The sequence below is a fragment of the Prinia subflava genome, chromosome 20 (genome assembly GCF_021018805.1).
Source record: "Prinia subflava isolate CZ2003 ecotype Zambia chromosome 20, Cam_Psub_1.2, whole genome shotgun sequence".
Taxonomy (NCBI): Eukaryota; Metazoa; Chordata; class Aves; order Passeriformes; family Cisticolidae; genus Prinia; species Prinia subflava.
In genome coordinates, this window is record NC_086266.1 from 1,671,781 (window position 1) to 1,684,716 (window position 12,936).

General features: G+C 44.3%; 1 protein-coding gene across 1 annotated transcript in view; it reads right to left on the reverse strand.

The window, feature by feature from the left end:
- Positions 1 to 3,600: 3,600 nt before the first annotated feature.
- The window catches only part of AMMECR1 (AMMECR nuclear protein 1), a 45,856-nt gene continuing 36,520 nt past the window's right edge, over positions 3,601 to 12,936 (reverse strand). Inside the window, exons 3-6 of the mRNA XM_063416603.1 lie at positions 12,287 to 12,401; positions 8,563 to 8,653; positions 8,096 to 8,192; positions 3,601 to 6,464 (exon numbers count right to left, since the gene is read on the reverse strand). Of these exons, the coding sequence (XP_063272673.1) occupies positions 6,350 to 6,464; positions 8,096 to 8,192; positions 8,563 to 8,653; positions 12,287 to 12,401 (418 nt within the window). The 3' untranslated portion in view covers positions 3,601 to 6,349. The remainder of the gene's footprint in view (positions 6,465 to 8,095; positions 8,193 to 8,562; positions 8,654 to 12,286; positions 12,402 to 12,936) is intronic.

Sequence of the window (12,936 nt, forward strand, 5' to 3'; positions counted from 1 at the left end):
GCAGGATCCTGGGGGGGCTGCAGAAACCTGGGGAGAGCTGCAGGATCCTGGGGGGCTGCAGGATCCTGGGGAGGGCTGCAGGAACCTGGGGGGCTGCAGGAACCTGGGGGGGGCTGCAGAAACCTGCAGGGGGCTGCAGGATCCTGGGGGGGCTGCAGGATCCTGGGGAGGGCTGCAGGATCCTGGGGGGGCTGCAGGAACCTGCAGGGGGCTGCAGGATCCTGGGGGGCTGCAGGAAGCTGCAGGGCTGCTTACCCCACGCTCCAGTCCCAGCATGGAATTATCCAGGCACAGAATGGGTTGGTGAGGGCAAAAATGGACGAGGATGGGCTCAACTGCCACACATGCTGTTAGTTCTGACTGATTTGTAAGAGTGTGATAAATTTTGTAAACTTTTTAATGTGCTAAACTTTGGTTATGAGGTAACATTTACAAATAAGGGACAATTTGTGTACTTGTTTTTTGTATTTTGCTCTGGTGGGCTTTTTTTTGTTGTTGCGCCCCAAGTCCAGATCATTGGGCAAATGGTTGTTAAACTTGGAATTAAAACAAATAAATGCATTTTGCTGGATACTGGATCGTTTTGTCATCATTCCAATTGTGCCAGGGCTGAGTCTGTTGTGCTTAGCACTTTCTGTAACTAGCTAAGAATCACAGAGACATTTTCTTTATAATAATATTTCTTTATAACTCAGGTACAAAGATGGAGGAGCACAGCTGATGGTGCCTGCCGTGCACACAGCACTCCTGGGAGCACCACAGGCACTGGGATTTCGGGAATTCTGAGCAGGTCAGTCTCACTCGTGCCTGTTCCCTGGCAGGCAGCAGCAGGGCACTGGCACAGCTCCCTGCAGGGTGTAAATCCTTTCAGCACCATCCTTCTCCTCCAGGTGCAGAGCTGGGGAGCTGCTGCAGCCCAGGGATGCTCCACGGACACGCGGGGCTGTGCTGAGGTTTTGTGTGATGGTGCTGGATCCGTCCTGTGCTGGCATCAACTTGGCAAGGGACATTCCTGGGAAGGGACATTCCTGGGAAGGGACATTCTTGGGAGGGCCCCACCCTGCCCAGAGGGGGTCCAATCCTGCCCAAAGGGGGTCCCATCCTGCCCAGGAGGGTCCAGTCCTGCCCAGGAGGGTCCAACCCTGCCAAGGAAGGTCCAATCCTGCCCGGGAGGGTCCAACCCTGCCTAGGAGGGGTCGAATCCTGCCCGGGAGGACCCAACCCTGCCTAGGAGGGGTCGAATCCTGCCCAGAGGGGTCCCAATCCTGCCCAGGGTGGGTCTAGTCCTGCCCAGGAGGGTCCAATCCTGCCCAGGAGGGCCCAATCCTGCCCCAGCTTGGGCAGTGCCCTGTAGTTCCATTTCCCAGCCCTGCAGCAGATGCAGAACGTGCACAGGAGTTTCCAGCTCACACCCTTGTTCAGAAATCTGCTGTAGCAGCTTCAGTCCCACACAGCAGGATGGCAAAGTAGTTCTAATGCACTTTGCAACTGCTTCTGGCTGTAATAACCATGATTGCAGCCCAGTTAAATGTGTTGCTGTGACCCAGCACATCTCAGACAAGCAGGTTATTGCCTTGAGTGCTGTTCCTGGAAAAGGAACAGACTGGATGTGCCCAGCCTGTATGATTATATACCCACTGCAGAGGATTCAATTTTTCATGTAGCCAGGGAAAAGAATCATTTCTCCAGCTTAATTTCACTGGAAGAGTAAAAGACTGATGAAACAGCTTGAGCAGAAATCCAGTGTGAAGTGCTTTATGTGTGAAGTGCTTTATGGCAGCCTGAGCTGAGCCAAGCAAGCAATTCCCCATTGCAGGCACTGCTGATTATTGTCAGCAGCTCTCTATAACTAATTGGAAATTGGCTTTTATTGTTTAATACAAACAAAAACGTAAGAAAAAGCAAGTTGAATAAGTGATGTAGCCGATAGAAATGGTGATTTCACTGGGAGTGTTTAGGAAAGCTGCATGTACCTGTCCCAGTTTGTTCCTACAGCAGGCAAAAGGGACAGACAGGAAAATCTTTCTAACTCACCCTCAGCCTGTGGCATTAACACCAGGCACAAATGCTTCAATAAAAACATCGACCAAGCCACACAATGAAGCACAGAAACATAAAAAGAAATGGTGATTCTTTTTCCTTATTTTATTGGGTAAATGATTTAAAAGGTAATAACAATAGTGTTAAAACTACTACAATATCTTTCCACAGCCATATCTCACAGACCCACAGATAACCTTCTAGCATTTTTTTTTTCTTTTTTCCTCATTTTTCTCTTTTTAAGCCGTACTTAAAATGCCCATTTCAACAGTTTCTTCACACTAATAGCAATCCAATGTGGAAGGAAGAAGGATCTAGTCATAAAGGACGGGGGTTCAGGTAATCTGTGATATTAATAATTGATAATCAATTGCTAAGGAAGGAAGGAAAGGACTGAGGCCTTGCAAGCTACTCCAGGTAGCTCTGAGCCCCTGTGGTCACCACGGCATTGAAGATAACTCAAGATGCTGGTGAACAATTTTAAGTAAGTTCGTTGGGTTGTTTTTTTTTTTTTTTGTAACATATAAAACACTAAAATAACTTAGAAACTAGATCCAAATATCTTGAAAAGAATCAACTTTGATATACAAAAACAGTCATAAGTTGTTACAAAAGTTCCAAACAAAAGTTTGTTTTCTCAGTGCGTTTATGTACCAGCGCAATTACTGAGTCCAGAGCAAAGAAAGAGGTTTTTCTTTTTTATTTTTTTTCTTTAACAGTAATAAAAAATGAGGAAAACATATCTTTGTATATAAAGAATCATTGCTGGTCTTAAGAATAAATGTAACCAGAAACCCTTAAATCTGAGAGGCACACTTTGGGTTTCTCTTTTTATTTTTTTTTTAACTTTTTTTTCTTTTTTTTAACATAAAATGAAAGTCACCAGTTTATTTAAATTGAGGAGATACTCAGGCTCCCCAAATAAACTTAATTCAATTAACATCACTAGCAAAAATCAGTTAGAAACTGTACAAAAATAAAAAAGTGAACACATTTAATCCTGCAGGGATTTTGTCAGGACTGGAAGGCAGGCTTTAGGAGCAGCATTTGGGCATGGCTGGAGGCTTCTTTGGTTCGATCTAACACACGAAAGAGATGTAACCTACTCCAGACAACAGCTTGAAAAACCCGCACGGTTGAAGACAAGAGGAGGTCCAGATACAAACTCCAGGTGTGCCAGGGCTGTGCCCACCGTGGTGCCAGAGCGGGGCTGAGGTCGCTGGGGTGGCAGCAGGAAGGACACTTGAAGCATCACCAGGTAACAGCTTCGTGTCAAGTCTGTGGTTTGCTTGTCTAACTCAGTTTACAGAGCAGAGGTTTTTTAGGAACGTTAGGCAAAAGAATGAAAAGGAGAAACAAAACCAAAACCCGACAATCTCTTCAGTGGAATAAGGCAAACTGAGTAGTGCTCATTAAAATAAAATCAGCATTTCAACTTAACAAACAGTGAAATAAGCTACTTGGTTGTACCTTAATAAAGTACCCCAGGTGAAAAACAAATCTGTAGCTAACCCCAACAATACAGCTAAGAGCTCTAAATGTAACTGGGAGGGAATGACATTGGTGAGAGCAGCTGTGAGCAGCTGGAAGCAAGCAGACCTGTTCTGTGCCAGTGCATGTCACAGTGAGCTGCACGTTTGGTACAAGAATCCCACAATTACAGAGAGACAATCTGCAGCAGTTCAGCACGGCGTGCTGAGGAGGTAGGTGCCCTAGAAACACTGTAGGTAGACTGATTATTCCAATCTTAAACCAAAAATAGATCATACAATCTGATTGACCACAGACTCTGTAACAGTTTTTTAATTAGTGATACAAAACTCTGGTCCAGAAGGGTCTGGCATGAGCTCGGTTCAAAAGCACACCTTTGCAGTTTGTATAACACCCTTGAACTGTATTTTTAAGCAACAGCTACTAAGAGATAGACAAAAATGCATTGTGCATTATGCTGTATACAAAAAGGAGACAAAACTATCCTTTTCTCCCCCAAGCCATGGTGGGAAGTATTGCTGACCTTGTCCTTAAAATCCTGCAGGATTGTTTATTCATCAGTATATCATTATTACACTGGTAAGAAATTCTGTATAACATCTGCATATATCGAAGATTTCTTAAAAAATCTGATATGATTTTAGATCCGCATGACCAGTCACGTGACCTTCTTGAGGTTGATTAGCACCTTTCAATACATATATATTTTTATATATAATAGATCTTTTTAAAAAACTTCTAACAATGAGCTCGTGCAGAAGCACGGGCGAGCTGTAACGAGATGACAGATAAAGATGGGGTTGGATGACTTTTTTTTTCGCAGCAGAATGATTCAGTTTGTGCTCAGGTTCCCTATAAGGGCAAGAAAAAGAAAACCACGACTCTATCAGGTAGCCACTTGTTCACATTTCCACTTGAAGACTAATTCATCTAAAAGTGTTCCCCAAGTAGAAACAAGACAACAGTATCATCCAAAATAGCCTCTGTATAAACATCTACTCATTTTTGCAGCTTCTGGCTGGCATCTCTTGGCTCCTGACATTTCAGGCCCTCTGCTTAAAAATTAAGGCATCGCAACTGAAAATGGTAATATTTGGACATAAATGCTGTGGATGAAGGAATACCAAAGACCTTCTAGAGAACCTCCATAGGAATTAAGTGGCAGACCTAACCTCACACAAGGGATGAGCATGATTTATCCTTCTCTGACTTTGAAACACTTTTACAGTTAATCCAATTATTTTTTTTTAACAACTGAATTTTATCTCCTTGATTTTTATATATCCACGTATTTACAAACATTCATTATTCAAAGTAACTGGAATTTCTGCTTACTGTGGTTTCCTCAGGCAGGTTGGGAAGGTCTTTTCTGTGCTGCCACAGGCAGCAGTGGGAGCTGTGCAGGCACAGGAGGAGGGAAGGAGTCAGCTCCTGCCATCGACTGGCCTTGCAAACAGACCACACATACCTTGGACTAAATCCTATTTTTACAGCAGAAAAAAAGCTCCAATGGGTTTTCTTTCTTCTGCCGTGTGGAGGGGTATCAGAATTATTACACAGTACTTACAGCTCTCAAGCACTATTCCTGCAATAGATGAAAACATGTCACATTATGGCATACCTGTGCTGGCTCTCTCACAACAGTCTTTTTTTCTTTTCTTGAACAGAAGTTAACTTGATCCAACTATTCATGACTTGATCAAACTTAGTAAGTTCAAGAGCAGATGAAAGAACAAAACAGGGATTTCTCTTTTCCAAAATAAGTTTGCTAATAATAATAATAATAATAAAAAGAAAATATCTCACTTTAAAGAGAAAAAAAAAAGTGTCCAAAACCCTGCTGCCAGAGCAGCCTCAGCAGGGTTTGCTAGAATGTCTGGAGTATATGTTTTCTATGAATTTTACATATAAGTATATAATTATGTTATAGTCAAAGGCACTAAAATCTAAATCCATTGTCTTCCTAATATGACATCTGCTACTCACCAATCTGTTTTTAGGACACAAATGTCACTCCTAATTTGAGTCATCAGCAAGGCATCATCTCATTACCAATGCACTCCCCTGACGACTCCTGCCAGCCTGGGCTGCCCGTGGCTCCCAGCACAGGGGGACACGAGGGCTCCTGCACTGGGTCCTGCCCTGTCCTCCAGGCCACTGGACTGTGACAGTGCTGCCATTTAACATCACCTCTCGCTGCTCATGAGCTGCTTCTCCTCATCCCAACAGAGCATTCTGAGTGTCAGCCTTGGTGTTCCGGCTGTTTGTGCTGGATCCGGAGATCCTGTACAGAGCTACATGGAACCTTTACTGGGAAGGGGAGATATTGGACACACAAGGTCATTGAGAACATCATGGAAATGCAATTCATTGTCTGCTTCAATACCTGAATCTGATATGTTTCATTCCCTATCACACCCATTAATGCAAAAGCCACGAATGCTTTTTTTGCTAAGCAAAGCTTCCCTAACTGCAATCCTTAAACTCTTCCTTCCATCCACAGTTACAGAAAGCCTTGATTGATATAATTCAATGTTAATGAAGTAGAAATTTAGATTTTCATAAAAAACCCAAGGGGTATATATGCTGCAAAAAAATCTGCAGTGGATCAGTAATAAAAAGGGATGGGCTCTTTGTAGTAATGCAATTTTCCCTCCCGTTGCCATGATGGGCTGAACCAGCTGAGGAGCCTCAACACGGCAACGGAAACTATCATCATAAAATGGTACAGTAATAGAGATAGCTAGACCAGGAGGGGGCAGGCTCTCCTGGGAAGAGGTCTGCAGAGAGGTCCAGTGACTGGTCATGCGGCTCAGTGTCAGGAATAATGGTTGTACGGTGGGAGGGGGTGCCCAATACCGTTCTGGAAGTGGTGGTGCTGGCGGTGGGCGAGGTACTCGGTGTAGCTCATGGTCATCTTCTCACTGCGGTACCTGCAGAGAGCAGAGGCCAGGTCAGAGCTGCCTCCAGGGAGGGGAAGCAGCAGCAGAAATGCTGCTCTGCTGCTCTGCTCAGTGGGAAGAGCTCTCTAATTCTGATGCTGGGAGCAAGACTGACTTCAGGGAACTGCCACAATTGTCAGGGTCACTTCCTGAATCACAGGACAAATCACAACGTAACACTTTAAAAACAATACTTTGAGCAAATAGAGTTATTAAAAACAATTCTGATTGCCTGCCTACTATGTTGGTTGAAGTAGAGGAAATATCTTGTATCTTCAGCCAACCCTCTAGAAAAACCTAGTAGGAAAAACCATAAACAAGCACTGCAGATTTTTGGGCTGTTTTTAAACAATCAGTATCGACTGTCTGCCAAATTCTGCTTTTAAAATTATCCCAGCTACATTAAATGTAGTTACATTCTTTTTAGACTAGAATACAGAATTTCTCCAGTTGGAAGGGACCCATCAGGACATCGAGTCCAGCTCCCCACTCCTCACGCAGCCACCTAAACCTAAAGCACACGGTTAAAACACTGCTCAGACACCCCCTGGCCTCCTCCAGGCTTGATGCCACGACTGCACAGCTTGTTCCAGTGCCTGACTACCTTCTCAGTGAAGAATATTTTCTTAAAATCCAGTCTGAACTCCTCCTGAGGCAGCTTCACTCCCTCTCCTCATGTTCCACTGCTGGTGATCTGACAGAGATCAGCAGCTCTGTCCCACTGCCCCCAAGAACCTCAGACCCCAGGGAGGCCTTTTCAACCCTCTGCAAACTGAACAGAACAGGCGACCTCAGCTTCTCCTCCTGCAAAAATCCAGAATTCCAAACACTGATCGGGACCCAAAGTCTTTATCTCCTTGAAGAAGACAAATGGTCAAAACTTCCTTATAATCCAAGATTTTTAAAAGTCCTATTTCTCCATGCATGACTAAATAACTGGAGTTCAGCAGTTGTTAATACAAATAAATAGCTTTAGAACCATTCCTACAGACATTCCTCCACTCCTCTACCCGTCACACTTAACCACATTATGGGCACAGTCTCTGCTGCTAATTCTGAAATACTTTGGCTGCCACACACTAAGGAGCCCTCAAGACCACGTTTTATTGAATTAGCAAAACCAAACTAAAGCAGTATGAAATAAAATATGAAATTCTTGTCCCCCTCCTGGGAATACCCTGATAGCTTCACTGGTCCCCTGGCTGTCAAAGCAGTGCATGCCTTGCATGTCTCACACCTTAGGAGAAGGGAAACCTGCACTCCACAGGGCAAAACCCAAAGGTTTCTCTGAGGATCCAGCAGAGCAGGGATGTGAGGGGCCTCCATGACAGCACAGCAGCTTCACCACCTGCCCAAATAAACCTAACAGGAGCAGGTAACCCCTGTTAACCACAGCCCTAACACCCACCAGAGCCAAAACCCCAAATATGCAGGTACACATCGTGTTTTGGTACTGAAGAGCCACCTCGTCCTCCTCAGTGCCACCCAGCCCTGTGCAGGGCTTCTCCTCACTCTGTTCTGCTCTTGTAGGAACACAGCAAACACGAAGGGAGAGTTCACCATTCCCACCTCAGGAGCACTTACCAGGAAGGGTCCCAACAGGGCAGAATCCCAGTGCATACCTGGTTAGCTTTATTGTTTTCCTGAATTCATTAGTAATTGGAGCTTTGTAGCCTCCTTTCCTCAACAAGGAATCTATGGTTTGAATGTGGTCCCATCCTGTTGAATTTCACAGTGGCACAAATTAGTGAGAATTCTGCATCTCCCTTATATCCCAGCCTAGCAGCCACACAAAACCTGAGAACTTTCCAGAACTGCTATCCTGGCTGACAGCACTGCACCACCCCTCCACGTTTTATTTTCCTGTAGCTGGGCTGCATTTCTGACTGCCTTAAAAACCAGCTCCAGTTTACTGAATCCCTCTACGAGACTGCCACAGGCACGTAATTGTCATTTTACACTGGAGTCCTCTTACAATTCAATATTGCTCCATCATCTGACATCAGTGCAGGGTCAAACACTGCATTTTAGATTTACAGGAATGTTTAAACCCTTCCCCAGGCCACAGGAAATGGAGTGCAACACTGACCTTGCTCCTTGGCGACCTCGGGCAGGTAGGTGGCCGTGCGCTTGGAGCCCTTCTCGTTGATGAACTCGATCCTGATGCCGTGGACACCCACCTGCAAGAGAGGAGCACCTCTGTCAGTGCCTCACAGAGAAAAACACTGCAGCTCCCTGAAAAACCCAAACGGGAACCTGCCAGTGCTAACAGAGCTGCACACTGAGCTGCACACAGAGCTGCACACAGAGCTGCACACAGAGCTTCAGGAGGTGGCACTGCAGCGGTGGCATCTTCCTGAGGTGTTCACTTACAGCCAGGTCAGCTCGGTGCACACAGGATCCCCCTCTGCTCCTCACCTGGGCTGGAGCAAACCCAGCTGAGGGGCCAAAGGTGTCCTGTCTCCTCTGACACTGTCACCATTAAAATCACCCCGTCACCAGCTGCAATCTGCAGGCAGAACAGCTGCCAAAGCTAATGAGGCTTCAATTAAGAGCATTAATATGAGATTCTAAATGCTACCCAAGTGTTTTGCATAATAATGATCATGTTTAATAATTCATGAGCAGGAGCACTAGTGATGTATTAAGTATGATGCAACGTTTAAGTTGCATCACTGCTCTGGATGTTTCCAATTAACCATTTTAATGGACTTTTAGGCCCTGTGTAATAAAAAGGGATGTACAGCAGAGGAAAATCTCACAGCATCTTGTGGAGCATGAATTCCAACTGAGCTGAGCAGGACAAACAGCTTTTCATTGTGCAACTCCAGCTACCAGGCTTGAGGTAAAGAAAGGGAAGCCACACACAAGGAAATTAAAAATGATCCACACTAAGACTGTCCTGGGAATTAAAAATGATCCACACTAAGACTGGCCTGGGCACAGTGTGGAATTTATTCTGACTTCCTCAAGAGCCTGGTGTTCCACTGATGCAAACTACAGGCAGCATTCTGGAGAACAACATCATCTGTCTGCGAAGTTTAGAGAAACAACCCAATCGTGTGCAGATGGAGCTGGAGTTCTGTCTGCCTATTAGCATTTATTAGGGAAATGACTGCCTACAGGTATCCTCTGGAGCTGAAAGGGACCACACAACTGCTGCTGCAGCCTCCCACACGGACAGGAATCTATTTAAATTGTTGCTATTGGGAGAGGAAAGCAAGATTAGGAGAAAAACTTAGGCAAAAAGCAATCTCTGCCAGCAGAAATATTTCTGTGGGGTTTTAGAGCATGAAATACTGTGTCTTATATAAGCAGTGCTTGTAGATACCAACTTTGTGGTCAGCTGTGGAAGTGGCCAAAGGCTACCTAAAATTAGGTTATTGACAATATTAATTAAATTAATAGACCTTTCCTTACATCTAAGGATAGCATTAAACTACACTATTTTACTTCTGAAATGACCTTTACAAAACTTCAGACTTTACTGTGTATTTAAACACATTCATATTCATTTAGACACATTATTTTTAAATCCCATACACCTTGGGATGAGAGCAAACATGTAGATATCACATTTATTGTTCTGCCAATAGCCTATGGCACTTGCCACATTACTGCCCACAATACCTCTCTGTATATCTAAAAAAAATGGTTTTAAAGCCCCCTCTGACACCAAAGCTCCCCTGATGGACTCTGCCCAGGGCTCCAAACACACTTCATCAATTTGTCCTCTTGGACTGGCTCTCCAGCCATACTGAGAGAAGAAATAACATTATTCCCACTGGATTGTCCTTGGGGAATTTGGATAAGCACCTCAACATCAGCAAATACTCTGGATTCTTTCTGAGCATCTTTAGTAGCATCTAAACACGACATTCTGATTTAACAACAGAGGCAGGAGACTCCTCAGGAGGTTTGTTCTCTACTTGATGTCATAATAATTCATTCACATTAATGGAAACACTGAATATTCTCCAAAGACAACAAAATATTGAGATCCAGACTTTCTTCTCCGTTCTACAGAACAGAAGCTGAGAGCCACCAGTGTCACTGCATTTGCAGGCAGGAAAGAACCCCCACAACTCTGAATATTCCCCCTTTGTCCACAAGGAAAAGCTGCCTTTCAGCCAGCATTACTGCCTACAACTATTTCAGCTAATCTTTAAACCAGTGCACACAGGCTAAAGGCCTTTGGTACCAAGACAGCACACACAGTTCTGCACATTTTACCCTACTGGAGAACAGCAACTCCAGGGCAAAGACCTCCTTCAAGGTATTTTAAGGAAGAGCAACTGCTCAAGTCTGGCCAAAAATTCACATTTATAATTACATACAACTGCAATGCTTTAGGATCTTGTAATAAAGAATGAGGAGAGGATCTGAATCAGGTCTGAATTAGTTTATCTAGGGAAGGAATGACTGCTATCAATAGCATGTGTTTAAAAACAAGTGGTCTTTATGTCTGTAACTACTCCTTTGCTGCCTGATCTTTAATTAAAGAGCAGCAGTATCACTAAAAAACTCCACATAATTGAGTTTTTCATGCTGTCCACCCCACCCCAGCAGCAACTGCACCACAGCGGTCTCTGCTGGGTTCTGTGAAGCAGAACTGGAGGCGCAGTCACCCAAAGAACAAAGGGAAAACCAGGGATAAAAAAGTCTTTCCCAGGGAAAGTGGATTTTTGAACTCTGGCTTTGCTTTCAGGATGAATAGTGGGGTCATCTTAGAAGTTTATTACTGAGACAATGAAACAGCACCTAATAATATTTATAGAGTATGGAATGCAAAGAGCTAAATGCCATGGTTCTTATAGCTCTAACAAGTGCAGTTTCTATTGAATATACATTTTTTACGTCTAAATACAACAGAAAGTCTCTTTTTCTCCAAAGAAGTTCTAAATCTTTAGTCAGGCTAAGTTATTATTAAAGGGAAATACTTTAGCTTTTGTGGTGTCTCTGGCATTATAATGTCTGCTATTCCATGACAATTTCAAAACTTTTCTTATGTCCACTCAAAGATAGATTCAAAGAGGAACGAGGAATGTAACACGATGACTGAGATGAGGAGCTCATCTTCAGTCAAGTGCCTTCTTTTTTGCAAGTGTCTAACGCCAAATAATTTGAGGAAAGGAACATCACAGACCAATCCTTCCACCAGGATATTCTGTTGTGCACACGCCAGCATCGGCCTCTTCACCCCTGCTGTGCTGCTGTGCCAGAGGAAGCGTGCAGGGTTCCCAGAACCCGGCAGTCAGAACAGACTCAGCTCCATGTGCAGGCAGCACCAGAGCAGAGATTTCTGTGGCCTCACCACAAAGGCTTTGTGAGCTCTGTGCAGGACACTCACTCTGAAAGCAGACACAGCTTGGGGAAGGTGAATGTCTCTGCAAGCTCAGTGAAGCAGCTGGTTCTGAGACTCAATTCTGTGCAGTGCCTGTTTCCAGGAGCAGAGATCAGATTCCAATTCCTTGAGGTGATTCCATCCTGAACACCCCACGCCAGAGCCAGTGGAGTGATGCAGGTGCTGCAAGTGAGGCCTTGGGACACCCTTGCTCAGACAACACCTTCTGGATGGGGACACCAAGACAATGTGCACACACTCCCAGAGCCTCTGTGGGCAAACCCACAACTTTACTCCTTTGCAGGGCTCAGACTCTTGAGTGATGACAGTTTTATCCAAAAAGTGTCTTTTGGATCTGTGCACGTGCACAGAGTGCAGAACAGTGACAGATCAACACACACAGATCATTTCAACAGCGTGACCACAGCTGCAGGTGCTCACTGTTGTGACAGATATCTGACATTCTTACCTCCCAGTCCATGTAGTCACACACATCTTCAAAGTTAGTGAGCAGAGACACTGAGCAGAAAAGCCGTGGCAGCTCATCCCTCGTCACTGGGGGGAAACGACTATCTTTAAGGGCACTGTTGGAGACAAAACACAATTTCAAAGGATTTTTTTTTTTTTTTTTACATTTCAAGGATCTAATCTGAAGAGTATAAGGGAGAAAAAGGAAATCCTGATGAAATGATGACCAGTTTGATAACCTGGTCACCAGTGTAACGCTCTGATCAACACGCCCAATTTTTTCCTTGAACATTTGTTTTGGTTCTTGGCTGGCCAATCAGGCATGGTCTGAGGGTCATTCCTTCCTGGTTTGGCTATTGTGACAATCTTATTATTACAGCAGCAGAAAGCTTCCGAGAAAAAAGTTTAAAAAGCAACAGCTCTTCCCCTTGCAATTTGTAAAACCCTTTCAAAAAGGATTAAACTTCTCAACACAAAGTGGAGGGGGACGTTCTATAGCCAGATCAAACACTTAATACAGTAATCAAATTGTAGAACTTAATTATGCAGTGAAAATAACCCAAACAAGCAGAATATCCTCTACAAAAAGACTAATATTCATGCTTACTAGCAAAGGTGAGTATAAAAAAGTGAAAACATCCAGGGGCTCTA